The following is a 13,749-nucleotide window of genomic DNA, read 5'->3' as shown; positions in this document are numbered from 1 at the left end:
TAAGCCTCAAAGACAGACTTTTTCCTGAAGAGAAAGGCTCATTAAATAGTCTGAAAGCACACAGAGCCTGTGCAGTGAAGTAAAGCATTAGCAGGGGGGGGGGACGCGGCGTATTTCATTCATGAAAGAACAATAATTGAACACGAATCCACTGACGCTTCCACGGGTCTTCGGATTCAGGCTGCTAACATTTATTAAAATCCTGAATAATAGGTAAAACACACAATTTACCCACTCCAGCTCTGGAGAAAAGAGGCCATTACAAAGTGAGGAAGCCACAATACAGCAGATCTTTCTCGGTTTTTTTTTTTTTTTTCCCCCACAATCCTGGTAATGGTTGAAATGTCACTGTGTCCTCGGAAAACTGTCTATTGGCTCATTTTAAGCCCATTACTGAAAAAGTGAATTCAGCAAGTGGAAACTTTCCAAACTGTGTAAAAGTATCATTTTACCATTTTGCACTTTTTTTTGTCATTGGGACAGGATGACACGTCAGTGTTTTGATTTTTCCACAGCTAAGGTTTGTAAGCTTAAACTTGAGATGTGTATTTGGAAATTTACTAGAGTTTTAAAAAGACCAAGTTTAAGCAGGTTTTGATGAAAGACAACGAGACTCATTTCAGTGAAAGATGTGTTGTGTAGAGGCAGAAAAGCGGATTTGAGACATGACTAAGAGCCAAAGCTTACATCCAGCAGCACAAAACAAAACATAGATTCTGTCGTCTCGGTGAAACTCGAAATCGAAAAGAGCCCGAATGTCGGAAACGAGCAGCAGACATGTGCGAGAAGCTTCAGGACGGATACAAGAGATGTTTAGAGAGCGTCGGTGCTGCTAAAGAGTCTGCAACCGAAAGTTAGTGACGAATAACAAAAACTGTGTAAAAGGACTCACATCCTGTTTGGATGATTTTCATGCGCCCTCTGAAGATAAGCTTTGGGGTTCGAGTCTCAGTTATATAAAGCCCAGCGCTTGTCCTCATTCTCATCCAACAGTCTGTTTCGAAAGCACACACCTGTAAATACCCGACACAAACATCCCACTGGGTGCGTCTTTGTAAAAGCTGGCGTTAACAGTAGACCAACGCTGCCAAAAAAATACAAAATAAAAAATAAAAAAATGGTCAAAGTAAGAAGTCGATGTGTTTCCAGCTCCGGTTTTCGGTGCATTGTGTTTTCTCAGTCTACAGAGACACTAAAGGTCATCCAGTGTAGGCAGAGCGGAGATGATAGTCCTGTTCAGATGTTACTGTGTGTGTGTGTGTGTGTGTGTGTGTGTGTGTGTGTGTGTGTGTGTGTGTGTGAGAAGAGGTCAGGATATTTGGTGCCTCCTCAGATGTGCCAGTGCAGTGTGTGATCTCCACTCCGGCTCTTTCATGTCATTGTTCCCCCCCACTGCTGCATCCCGCTTGATGTCCCCCCCCCCATCCCTCCGGCAACCTCCTTTTTCTCCCCCTCTTCCCTCCACTCTCACACTGTTCCCCCAGCTTCTCGCCGTGAGGTACTAAAACAGGAAGTGAATGGGTGTTTCAACGTGTTTTAGCCCATAAATTGCTAATTGTGTATACCTCTATTTTTACTGCAAACCGTTTTCCAATGCATTGATTTTTAGATGAATTCTCTCTCTCTAGGACTATTAGTTATGTTATCAGTGCCAATTCATTTAATTTCAACACAAGTTGGAGAATATCGTAAAAAGAAATTGTTTATCGTTTAGATTTTTTTTTTTAAGCAATAAAGCAGATCTAGATACCATCAAATTCAAAAACCATTAAATTCTCAGTGTGCCGTCGGCAGCAAACCGGCTCCTGAGGGAGGGGCACTCGCTTTACATGTTTATCATCCAATCTCAAACTACTTTAAGCTTGAAAGCTTCAAATTACATCAACTGAAACTCTCTGCTGTGTCGATCAGAGACCAGCCGGCCAATCAAAAGAGAGGATTACTGACATCAGCGTGACGACGGCTGCTTTTTGGTCAAGGACATCCACAGGAATGTGTCCTCGTGGATTACTACAATACAACAATGTCGTGGCTCCTGCTTTTACTGCCAAACATGGTCAGAATTTGATTCTCACAACAAAACACAAGACATTTTCTTGATTATAGAGAAAACCTGGGAGCTATCCAGTGCTTTCATGTTGAAGTGGGAGTCAGACAGCGTTTGGGACAATCAGCCCTTTTTAAAAGGCTATCCGGACTACATGGAAAATAATCCACACGGATAGAACTCTTATTGTGGTGATCAGGCACTATTTCAAGTTAATTTGGTCTTTAATGAAATATGTATTAATCAAAGCACAATAACAATAATTTATTAAATTTGATCTTGCTTAATTAAGAGTAGTGATTTTGAATTAGGAAAAGAGCATATTGACTTTAGGGAGTTACAATATTAGTTATCGTCGGTGTGAATATATAAATTATAATGAGCTTTAAATGATGAAAAAACAAATTTTGTGATTTTAATTGACTTGGATGCTGTTAAAAAGCAACACAAAAAGAGCCGACTGAATAATTTGGCATCAAGTTTTCAAATAAACTGGTGGGAATGATTTAGTGTGTAGGTTCAGCAGCCTTAAGTGTCTTTAAGGCAGCGTTTTATCATAATGATGTGCAGATTTATTTCAGTACATTAAAGCACTCAAAATTAAATTTGCAACAGAAACATGTTAACTGGGTTCCATAATTCATCCTCTATGTCCAATTTGCTCACGTGTTTGCGAAGCCTGGAGCCCATCATAGCTGAGAGTACAAAGGCTAATGAGTCGCCAATTAATGTTGGAAATGTAAGAGGAATCGAACTGAAACACCCACTGCACCACCGTGGCTTTTATTTGTTCATGAGTTCAGATGAAATTATGGTAATTCATAAATTCTAAACCATTATCTTTACAGGACCTCTCATGGTGTTAGAAAGTGAAGCCTTGTCCTCACACAAATGAACTGAATGTGGACGTGAGAGCTTTTGTAGCTCCTACTAGTGGCCCAACGTGCTCACTACAATGTATTTCAGTGTTTCTCATGTTTCCGCGATAATTTCCTGCATGGACATGTCCAACTCCGTGCTGTCAGTGAAGTAATTCTGCTTCAGTCTCGGTGTCGTTTGAAGTCTCTTTCTCAAAACTGAAACTGTGATCCAACAGCAGCTTGTGCTAAAAATAGAATGAAATGTTTTATTTGCATCTTTTACACTTTTGTTACAAACAGTGCTCTTGTATTAGTGGGAAAAAAACCCCGACTCAAATTAATCCGTCCCATTTCCATCTTTTTCTCTTTATAGATATGGGGTTTCTACAAGCAGGGCTACAAGTGTAAAGGTAAGCTCACCTCAATCCAAAGAGCTCCACTATAGTTTTTCACTCCAACCATCTCTCGATAACCATCTCCGGCTCAGAAGAGCTAAGCAAACGTCATCCAAGCCACGGCAAATAGTTTACCGCCCTCTTTTCAGCCTCTGTCTACAAGAAAAAGCCCTGTTCACTAACAGCTGGAGGAGCTCCATCAGCTGAGACAACACTGCACACACACACACACACACACACACACACACACACACACACACACACACACACACACACACACACACACACACACACACACACACACACACACACACACACACACACACACACCGGGCAATTATTTGTCCTCTCCGGCTCTCAGAAGGGAAGCGAGAGTTTGAAGAAGCTGCTTCGTTTCACAAATGTACACACAGTCCACCTCCTCCTCCTCCTCCTGGTCATTAGCTTCATAAACACACGCTCGGCTGGCTGCGGTTCCTCCGTGGATGTGCCGCCAGTGGTCCGTGCTGACGCTGTAAAGTAAGTAGTGATAATCTGCAGGCGTTACACTCTCTAAATAACTACAGATGCCTCCCTCCAGATGTCGAGCAGGAGAAGTGTGGGAATGGAGCCAGACCTGGAATGCAAATGGAGGCAGGTTCCCATCTGCCGGCGTCCTGATTGATTACAGCTCGGCCCCCCTCAGAACCAGAGCAGGTCGTTCACACACAGGAGTTCTGATATCTGCTCGTGCTCCTCGCCTCGGGCTCGGGGGTTCACTTACCAAGTCAGACCGGCAGTGATTTCTTCCTCTCTGGAGGATTTTTGTGAAGATTCGCTTGGTTTGCTGATGTGCCGGTTCCGGGTACAAGCTGCGTCTCCACACCCTGATATGAAGTATCAGGGGAATGTCTCTTCAATGGCATGACGGTGCCAACAGTGGCATCCGGCTTTCAAATGAAAGCGGTGCTCAGAGCCACTGAACATGCAGCTTTTGGAAAAAAATGGCTCCAAAGGTGGAACTTTTTGACAAAATGCTTTTCTGACACGCTGCTACTCCACACGTGCGCCACGGCTGAAGTAAATAGTTCGACTCCATTATCTCCTGACAGTCACTGTAATAACAATCCACTGTGTACTTGTTATTGTTTATAGCGTATTGTTCTCTCTGCGCATGTGTGTCTGGTTTCATTACGAAAACAAATGACAGCACTCACTAGTGGTGCCACTTGAAATCTACATTGTTTTCATGTAAACGAACATCATTTTCAAAACTTGTGCTGTGTAAACGCAAAACGGGGCCTGAGACTCCGCCTTATGGAAACGTCCCATTGACTTACATGGTAGTGCAGACCTTTAGTTGTCATGCTTTAGCTTTTGTATTTAGGAGAAGACGACTATTCTGTGCCTGATTTTCACAATATATTGACCTATGATCATCTCCTGCAGACTCAGCTTTAAATATTAATACTGAATTAACCCAATCTGACCTTTCAACGGGTCTTTACTTTGGAATTTATTGATTTCTCACATCTCACATTTATTGATTTCTCACACCAGTAGCATGAAGGTCTGTTATTTGGTGTAGATTCACTTATTTCAAATCAGAGGCTTTGGGGTTAGGAGCAAATTATGAAATGCTATACATATTTTCATATTAAAGAAATGTGTGAAGAATTAGATTTCTTTTTAGAAATGATGGGTTTCCTATAGATTCTCAGTAAATTAGCAAACACTGCCTGTATAAACAACACATAAAAAAGCTTCCAAAAGACTCTAAGACCTAAATGTATCTCTCGACTTAAATCAAACCCATTTGTATATTTGTATCCGTCTGGGGACATTTAGGAGACTTCCTAAAATCTGAGTGAAATAACCAGGCTTCATTGTCTCGGCAGATTACACAGTTCAGATAATCTGATTCAATAATCAGTCAAAAGTCCTTAAAAATACATAAAAAAAAAGTAGCACTACCATTAGCAGATTAAAAAAGAAGCCGTTGCTCTAATTCAGATGTCAGAATTACTGTAAATACTGTGAAGTTCTATCCAACAGTTCCGTTGGTTGTTAGAGGTCACGCATTCAGGTTCCTCTTATTCTCTCCTTTAAAAAAGTGGAACATCCATCACCTGCTCTGTTTTGCCCATTGCCAGGTTCATTATTCCTGCTTCCTCATTTGTTCAGGCTTTCAGGTCCACCAAACCGCTGCCTTTTCTCATCAAACATCGGAGTTGCATGGCAACAAGGCTAATTAATGCTCCTTTGGGCCTTTGAGGTTGTTCCTTGCAGCCTTCACGGAGTGTGTGAGGAAAAGAAACAAAGGCATCTGTCACAGAGTAATTTGCTAATTAGCAGCAGGAGCGCCAATTTTGATGTTTTACCCTTAAAGTGAAAGAAAGTCAGCAAGTTAGGAAAAGACTAAACAGGGCCATGCGGTTAAAGACAGGATCAATGGTGAGGCGCACACAAAGGGAATGGTGCCTTTCTAGGCATCATGTGAAAATAAAAACACACCTGTACGCGCTCGCGTCCACTTCACTGTTCGGTGTGCAAGTCTGGCTGTTTGAGGCTTGTTCCATTAATGAGAGTAGAGGAAGTCAATGAGAGAGCCCCACAGCCATTCATCCCCATTACTACTGTTTGACCGTACGCTGGGAGGCAGACGGAGCGGCGGGAGCATAATTGAAATGAATCACCCACTGCGGCGCACCACTGTAGTGTAGTAAAGTGTGTGGGCTGCTGGATGTGTGCTGCGGGGCATCAGATATTTAGACGTCTGTGTGTGAGAGGGTTCAGCTCTGTCAGAACGCCAATATTCCAACTCTCACATAGTCGATACGAGACAGCCAAACTCTCTTTTCCATTAAATTGATTTTTTTTTTGTTGAGAAGTTCAACTTCTTTATTTTTTTTTTCCTTTGAGCTGGATGACGTTGCTCTCATATCTGTTTGTGAACCTTGAGGCTCCGGCCAATACTTGGACGCTACTTGTACAGTACATCTGACATAGAAGGGGCAACAAGGTGCAGGAGCGCGAAACACAAACGCAAAAGACGCAACACAAATACGAAGCAACACAAGAACATTGGTCACAACATAGATACAAAACTCTACAATTATGAAACCAATACAGCTAAAAGCCACAACATAATACAAACGCTACAATATAACACAAAAGCCAAATTATAATCCAAAAGCCACAACATATTATCAAAGCTGCAATATAATCCAAAATCCACATTAGAATACAGAAACCGCAGTATAATACAAAAGCAACAATGTAATACAAAAGCCACGGTGTAAATACAAAAGCCAAAACATAAATGCAAAAGCCCACAAAAAGAAAAGGCCAGAACATGAACACGCAAAGCCCACAACTACAAAAGCCCCAGCCACAGGGAAATCACAACAGGAAGCCAGATCATTCAATTCATCAATCAAACAGCTGCAAAAGTCACATTTCTTTCTGTGGCTTCTATATTTGCGCTGGTCCTTCTGGACCAACTTAACATTCAGCTCATATTGAAGCATCACACATTTAAAAACACATTCATCCCAAAGTAGTCTTTATCTCTGAGTTAGTTTGAATTATAATCAACATTTTCTTACAAGTATTAATACCTATAGCGAGCACAGTTTACTGCCGCTAATTCCCTCATTTATTATTAACTTCTAAAAACTTACGGCAACTTTTCTGCGCCTCCCTCAAGGATGTTGGTGATTGTCTGCTTGTCGAGCTGAATGCAACAAGTTTCCTCATGAATTCATTATTTTTTTCCATTTAACTGTTTTCTGTTCACCCTTTTCCACATCAAACGACACAAATCACGTACAGATATTCTGAAATCCACTGTACTACCCTGGAAACTGTACTTACATTGCCATTTTTGTACTCCTTTTTCCGCTCATTTTCTAAGCGTCTGAGTCACTTTGACCCAGTTTGCAGGTTTTACGAAGACGTTGAACGAGTCATTCATCACTTTCAGTTTGACCTGAGACGTAACGAGGCCGTCTAATAAGACTGAGCAGAGCCAGAAAAAGCCATATATTCATCTTACTTTACATCGACATGACAGTAAGATCACTTTAACCTCACGTCAAAACCCAGATTTTTCTTATTAACCACCACAAACAAAGAGTTTAGATATATATTTAGCGTTAACTTGAGTTCAATTCAATGATAAACACAGTATAATCACCGCGACCCAAAATTAAATGCAAAATATAAAGTGAGAGGGTCATCAGCTACGATTAAGAGAGATCAATAGTAACTACTGAGCCTGAGCAGGGATTCATTGATCACAACAGTCCATTTAAAGATCATTTTAACTAATAAGGTGGTGGTAAAGGGTTTTTGCATACTTGAAGAGAAACAAAGGCAATGTAAATAAAGTGATAACAGATATTTTACTATATCTAGATGATTTAAGAGATGTTTTTTTTGATTTTTCTAGGATCTTGTCCACTGTGTGTGTGTGTGAGACCTTTCACAGACCAGTTGGTGTACGTTTTGCCTGCATGTTGACTGAAATCGCAAATGGTTCGTGAAATCTGCAACTATCCAAGCAGCCTTTGCCAAAATTGTCAGAAACATGTCTCATTGCATCTCAAAGCAAAGGAGAAATATGACATGTTGTTGACGTGCCTGGCCAGGAGTTGGCGCTGTTGTTTGTTTTTGTAATGCAAACTATAAACATCAACAATGAGAGCACACCGACCGGTGTGATCTGGACGGACGACAAAGTTGGATTGTTATTACGGTGACCGTCAACTGTAAAACTACCAAGTCCCAGGAGAAGATGGACTGGGAGTCGTGACACTCTGGAGGAAACGTTTTTTTCCTTATCGTCCGTCTGTTCATGCATGAGCAGTCGTGGAATAGCTGCGTTTCAGAAAAGTCCAGTTGCAGACAGAGTCGGATATTTTTCAAAAAGTTGCATCTTCGGTGACTCTGAACACGCACACCGAAAATGCAACAAAAGTTTTCCGTTTTAGTTAGAGAATGTCGTGTTAAATGGCCTTGGACCCACATTTATCTTGTCTTTGCGTTTTGGGAGGAGTTCTGTGAGTAAACTGACTCAGCACTTACTGTGCTAACTACCGTCAGTGTGTAGTATGATTCTACCTCCGTACCATAAAAAGGTGGTGTTACTGCCCCCCCAGGACAGACTGGTGTAAATCTCCTGTGTTTTCTCGCTGCCTTGCTGGATGACCCCCGCCCCACCCCCCCACTCCCTCTCAGACTCCCCCCAGCTCACAGAGTTGTTGTCGGGCGCTCTGGGCCTCACCATGTGTGTGTGCCAGTGCTCCTGTGTCTGCATGGCGTGTCAAAGCAAGTTTCTGTCTCCGCTGGCGCTCCCGTTCGCCCCCATGTTCCTGTTTGCGCCGGCCCCTCTGTCTGACCTCCTCTCCCCTCCCTCTTCCCCTTTCCTCCCGTCCCGCCTCCTCTCTCGCCGGTTCTCCCTCCCGTCCCTCCGCCCCTCCCCCCGCCGCCCCCTCCTCCTCTCCCGCCACCTCTCCCTCCCGTCGTCCTTCTCCCTCCGCATGAACGCCTCCCGGGACGCAGCCTGCGGGGTCAACTGCCACAAGGCCTGCCGGAGCCGCCTGGCCGTGGAGTGCCGCAAGAGGACCAAGAGCATCAGCCACGAGACGCCGCCGGCCCTGCAGGCCCGGTCCTACAGCTTCCCGCCGCCCGCCAACACCCCGCCCAGCCTGCAGAACACGGGTGAGAACACATTAAAGCCACACCCACACACTGAAGGGACTATAAGTCAGATAAAAAAAACAAAAAAAACAAGTTGCATTTATTTCATGATCTTTTTGATGACGTGTTTCATTCTTTATGGGGGACGTGACCATATATGAGCATTTCCTCCTTTTTACTGTTTCTTTGAAAATAACCCTGACAAAATTAATAACAGTGAGACGTTTTTGTTAAACACACGTGTTTTTCAGGACTGTTGTGCTTCTGAAACCTTCCTGCTGCTGCGTTTCTCTTTTTTCCTGCCTATCTGTTCATTTTTGGTTTAAATCTCACTGTGTAGGTTTTTATTTTGGGCTGATGATATTCTGTGACGCTGTAGCAGCTTTCTGCTGTCAGACAGTGACATCTAGTGGTCACACATGCACATTTTGATATTGATATATATAAGCCAAAGAACTAATTAAAAAGTGTGACTTCTTGTCTGGAAAATACGGTAATCCCAAAAACAATAAACCCTCATGAAGAGGTTCGGATAGTTAGTACTTGATTAAAGTTACTAGTTACCTTTTACCTACTTTACTTTACTTTATACAGAGCACATGAGCAACTTCCTGTAAATATTATATAAATAATACTATTATAAATAGTGACATTGCACACTCACAACTGAAAATTAAATGTAACTACCAGCTGATTACTTTAGAAAGTAACTGACATTTTGAGTATAAATGAAGGTTCAGACATGTTATTTTGGACTAACTCACTATGAAATCCTGCTGATGCGAGGGGGATGAAAGTTGATACAGAACTTTGCACGAAACCCGGATTTTAGCGACGGTTAGGACGATAGCGACAATAGAAATAAAAAACATGAACTACAGTAGATTGTAACTATTGCTGCTCCCAAATAAGCCAAGTTGCTCAATAAACTATGACCAGGCTGTGAACGTCTGTCAAATCCAACATAAACACACGTGTTGTTCTGAGTCTTATCAAATAAATTGTACTCAGGTTAGGTTGATACGTCTCCATGCAGCACAGAGAAATCTGACTGTTCTTACCCTGGTACACATGATTAATATGTAAAGTATCATCCTGCTTGCTGGTTACTGTATTATATCCGCCTCTAATTTCGCTGTTGAAAAAGGTGATTGTCCGTACAACCTGACAACAGAGCTGCTGAGGAAAAAGCAATATTGTCGCACATTTGAGAGGAACTTCCAAAACTCTTAATACGTAATATCAACAAAGCTCCTTTCTGTTTTCCCTGCTTTGCTGACTCTGCAGATATTCGGCCACTGATACTAGTTTTTTAAAAGCAAAATCTTTTCGCACCATAAAGTGTGAATACTTACGTTCTACCCACGGGACGGGAAGTTTAAAGGCGTCTTGACTCTGCAACGCCTCCGCGGTCCGAAGGCCGCCTCTGTCTTCCCCCAGACTCCCGTAGCGCTGACATTTGGACGCGTCCTCCTACAATAGAGACTCATTTGCAATGGAAATGTAATTGGGCCGTCGCTGGGAGGCCAGTGACTCACCGAGGACGTGTCTCCGTCCAACATTAGCCGAAGTGCAGTCCTGTGTTCAGTCGAGAGATACATTTAGGTCTTAGAGTCTTTTGGAAGCTTTTATATGTGTTGTTTGTACAGGCAGTTTTTGCTAATTTACTGCGAATCTATGGGAATCCCATCATTTCTAAAAAAAAAAATCAGTGGGCGAGACGGTGTCGAAGGTTGCAAACCTTTTTTCCCACGTTTGACCAACCTGCTCTCTGTCTCTCTGCTGCCGCCAGTCATCGCTGAGGAAGACATCGAGTCAGTGGAGGAAGGAGTGTTCGACGTTCATCTATAACCAGGTGAGAGACCTTCCAGCTGACGTTAGTGATGCGGTGTTGTTTTTATTTTGTTTTTTACTAATATCCCAGGTCCCTTCCTCAACATTTAACCTCCTATTTTCAAGTGGCGCTGCGCAAGAAAAGCCCTGAAGTGTTTAAATCGAACTACCTGAACATACGACATTTTAGAGGCCTGCAGACGTTAAACTCATCAGTGTCGTGGAAGAAAATAGCAGATAAGACATTCTTTTTCCTCCTGAAGATTAATGAGGAAATCCGACTGATTACAATAATACAAGAATCACACAGCAGAACAGTCAGGCCACTAAACTATAAACCCATGGCGGCAACAGAAATTTAAACCAGATGCAGTGCAGAATAGAAACGTTAAATGTAAAATGTAAACGTGGACTTAGGCCACATGTACGCTACAATTACAGAAAATGAGCTTTTATGCTATCATCGCATGCATTGGCAATAAAAATATAATCTATTACCATCAAAGAAAGTTTTGAAGTATTTGGAGGCAAAAACAAAAAGTGGCCTTTATTTTATTTTTTTTAATTATTACTATGGATCGTCTTTATCTGAAACAAGAATGCATAATTGAACCGAAGAATGAGAAATAACTTGTCCAGATAACAAAAAAATACAATAAGATTAATAAATAATAAGAAACACATTGATGAAATGACAAAAATAACTGCCCAAAAAAAATATATATATATTTTTGCAGTATGTAAAACTTAAATAACACTGTTTCTTTCCATTAAATGTTCTTGTTGACGCTAAAAAAAAAGAAAAGCTCCTGTAGAGAGCAGACAGAAGAAACCTCATCGTCTCATCACATTCAGTGGCACCAGCCTCGTGTCTCCAACAGTCCTGCAGTGTGCAGAATCTCTGTATTTACTACGTTATCACTTTCTGTTTCTATTATTTATTTCTCATTTTTTGGGATTGTCTGTTGGTTTGTGCTTTTGCACCAGACAACAACAACAAAACTCCTAGTTCTGTAATAATTTACTTGTTCCTTTAAAAGCCTTCAGACTGATTCTCGAAGTCTTCAACTTGAACTACTGACAATCTCCATCTTTCTTTCTCTTCTTCAGAGTCTCTCCTCCAGTCTTGTGCACGAGAAGCCAAATGAGCGTCGGTCTGGAGCCAGAGAGAGAGAGAGAGAGAGAGAGAGAGAGAGACAGAGAGAGAGAGAGAGAGAGAGAGAGAGAGAGAGAGTGCCACATGTCTTCTCTTTCACTGAGACCACTGAACACCTACACACTGCCACCCAGTGGACCACACTGCAACTGCACCCCTCCTTAAAGTGTTCAATGTAAAATCTTACTGTGTATTTTAAAAAAAATAATAAAAATAAATTCAATGAAATTGTATTTTCTTGGTGGAATGTTGAAGATTATAGTTTGAGCAGAATGTGAGTGATCGGCATGGCTGTTTTTTTTTTTTTGCATTTTTTTTTATTTCTTTCTCTGAAACACAAAAGAATGTCAAGACGAAGCTATTACCCAAGCAGTTTCATTTCCCTTGCTTCTGTTTTCCATCTTGTTTCTCCAAATCCATTCCAGCTGACCAATTGATGGGACCAACTTTGTCGTCGGATTAAAAAAAAAAAAAAAAAAGTTAATTTGTGAGGCTCTTTATTGAAGTGTGATGAGAAAAGCAGCCGTTTAGTCTTTAAAAATAAAAGAGGAAAAATAAAAAAAAATCCCACCGGACTTTAAACAATGGTATATTTTTGTCACGTTTATCTGGATATCAGTGTGTTGCTGTGGTGTAGTTCTCAATGTACAGGACTGATAGATGACCCAACCTCTTGCAGTGACTGTGAATGTAGAGGAAAAAAATATATATTTAAAAAATAAACAACTGCTGTCAGATGAAGAATCTGAACAAATTATCAAAGAAAATTAGGCTTTTTATGTGACAGCAGCTCAACAAAACATCCTGAGAATGTGTTTTAATGCAACTTGTGTTCTTTTCTTTTAATCTGCATGCTTCCTTCCTTCCTTAATTCTTCTATTTTTTTTTCTTTTTTACTTTTTCGATGTAGCACGCCAAATTAACATTTATTTAGAGACAGGAAATGTTTCTTTGTGCCTGTGGAGAGATGAATTCAGATGTTTGAGTGCCATATTAATAACCGCTGGTTTGTCATTGAATGAGACTCCTCACATTGCTCGTATTTATATAGAGATCATTTCTTTGGTTTCCTGTACAAACGGCTGCATAGACGTGGGTCCGTCCTCTCTGTGTCTCCACTTCCTGCCTGCTGAGGGACGTGTTCTTCTTGTCGTTAATCCGGGACAATGTCATGCTATTTATCGCAGTCTAATCCTGAATGATTCCTCAGTATTAAAAGCAGCGGACATCGTATAAACGTGTTTGTGTTAAACATCTCTGTGTTTAATAAGAATGAAACTGGAAACTCACCTGTGGATTTTGTCTTTTTTTCCCTTTAAAATGTACATAAATGTGTCTATTGTCTGCACCAATATATCAAAGTTAACATTATGTGGTTATTATATTGTAGTATATGAATATTGACGTCACTAATTAATTTTAATGCAAATACCCCAAAGTTTATTGATGAATATTTTTTAATTTTGGTGCCAAATCAAGCAAATACCGCCTAATAAATTGTACACAGCTGAAACACTTTTTACAACATTTATTTGAAACAACCAGATTTTTTTTTCTTGAGACAATAAAGTCTTGTGGAAATCCTACCACAGCGCACAAAGTTTTCGGAAATATATCTAATCATATTTTCCGTTTATGGTGCAACATCCAGTGGAAAAATGAGGAACTGCAGCTGGCTTGGTGCTAAAATATGTTTTGATGTCTTAGTTTTTTTTTACATCTTTGGAAAATGTTGGAATCGAAGTTTGTCCGTCTCTTCCAGTGATGGTAAAGTAA

General features: G+C 41.1%; 1 protein-coding gene across 2 annotated transcripts in view; it reads left to right on the top strand.

The window, feature by feature from the left end:
- LOC308123643 (RAS guanyl-releasing protein 2-like) overlaps positions 1-13,261 on the top strand; it is a 55,693-nt gene extending 42,432 nt beyond the window's left edge. For both annotated transcript variants that reach the window (XM_080486226.1, XM_080486227.1), the window contains exons 14-17: positions 3,281-3,317; positions 8,847-9,005; positions 10,777-10,839; positions 11,928-13,261. In XM_080486226.1, the coding sequence (XP_080342352.1) occupies positions 3,281-3,317; positions 8,847-9,005; positions 10,777-10,835 (255 nt within the window). In that variant the 3' untranslated portion in view covers positions 10,836-10,839; positions 11,928-13,261. The remainder of the gene's footprint in view (positions 1-3,280; positions 3,318-8,846; positions 9,006-10,776; positions 10,840-11,927) is intronic.
- The last annotated feature ends 488 nt before the right edge of the window (positions 13,262-13,749 follow it).

This window comes from Lipophrys pholis (assembly GCF_963383615.2).
Source record: "Lipophrys pholis genome assembly, chromosome: 18".
Lineage (NCBI taxonomy): Eukaryota > Metazoa > Chordata > Actinopteri > Blenniiformes > Blenniidae > Lipophrys > Lipophrys pholis.
This window is presented reverse-complemented; position numbering and strand designations above follow the sequence as displayed.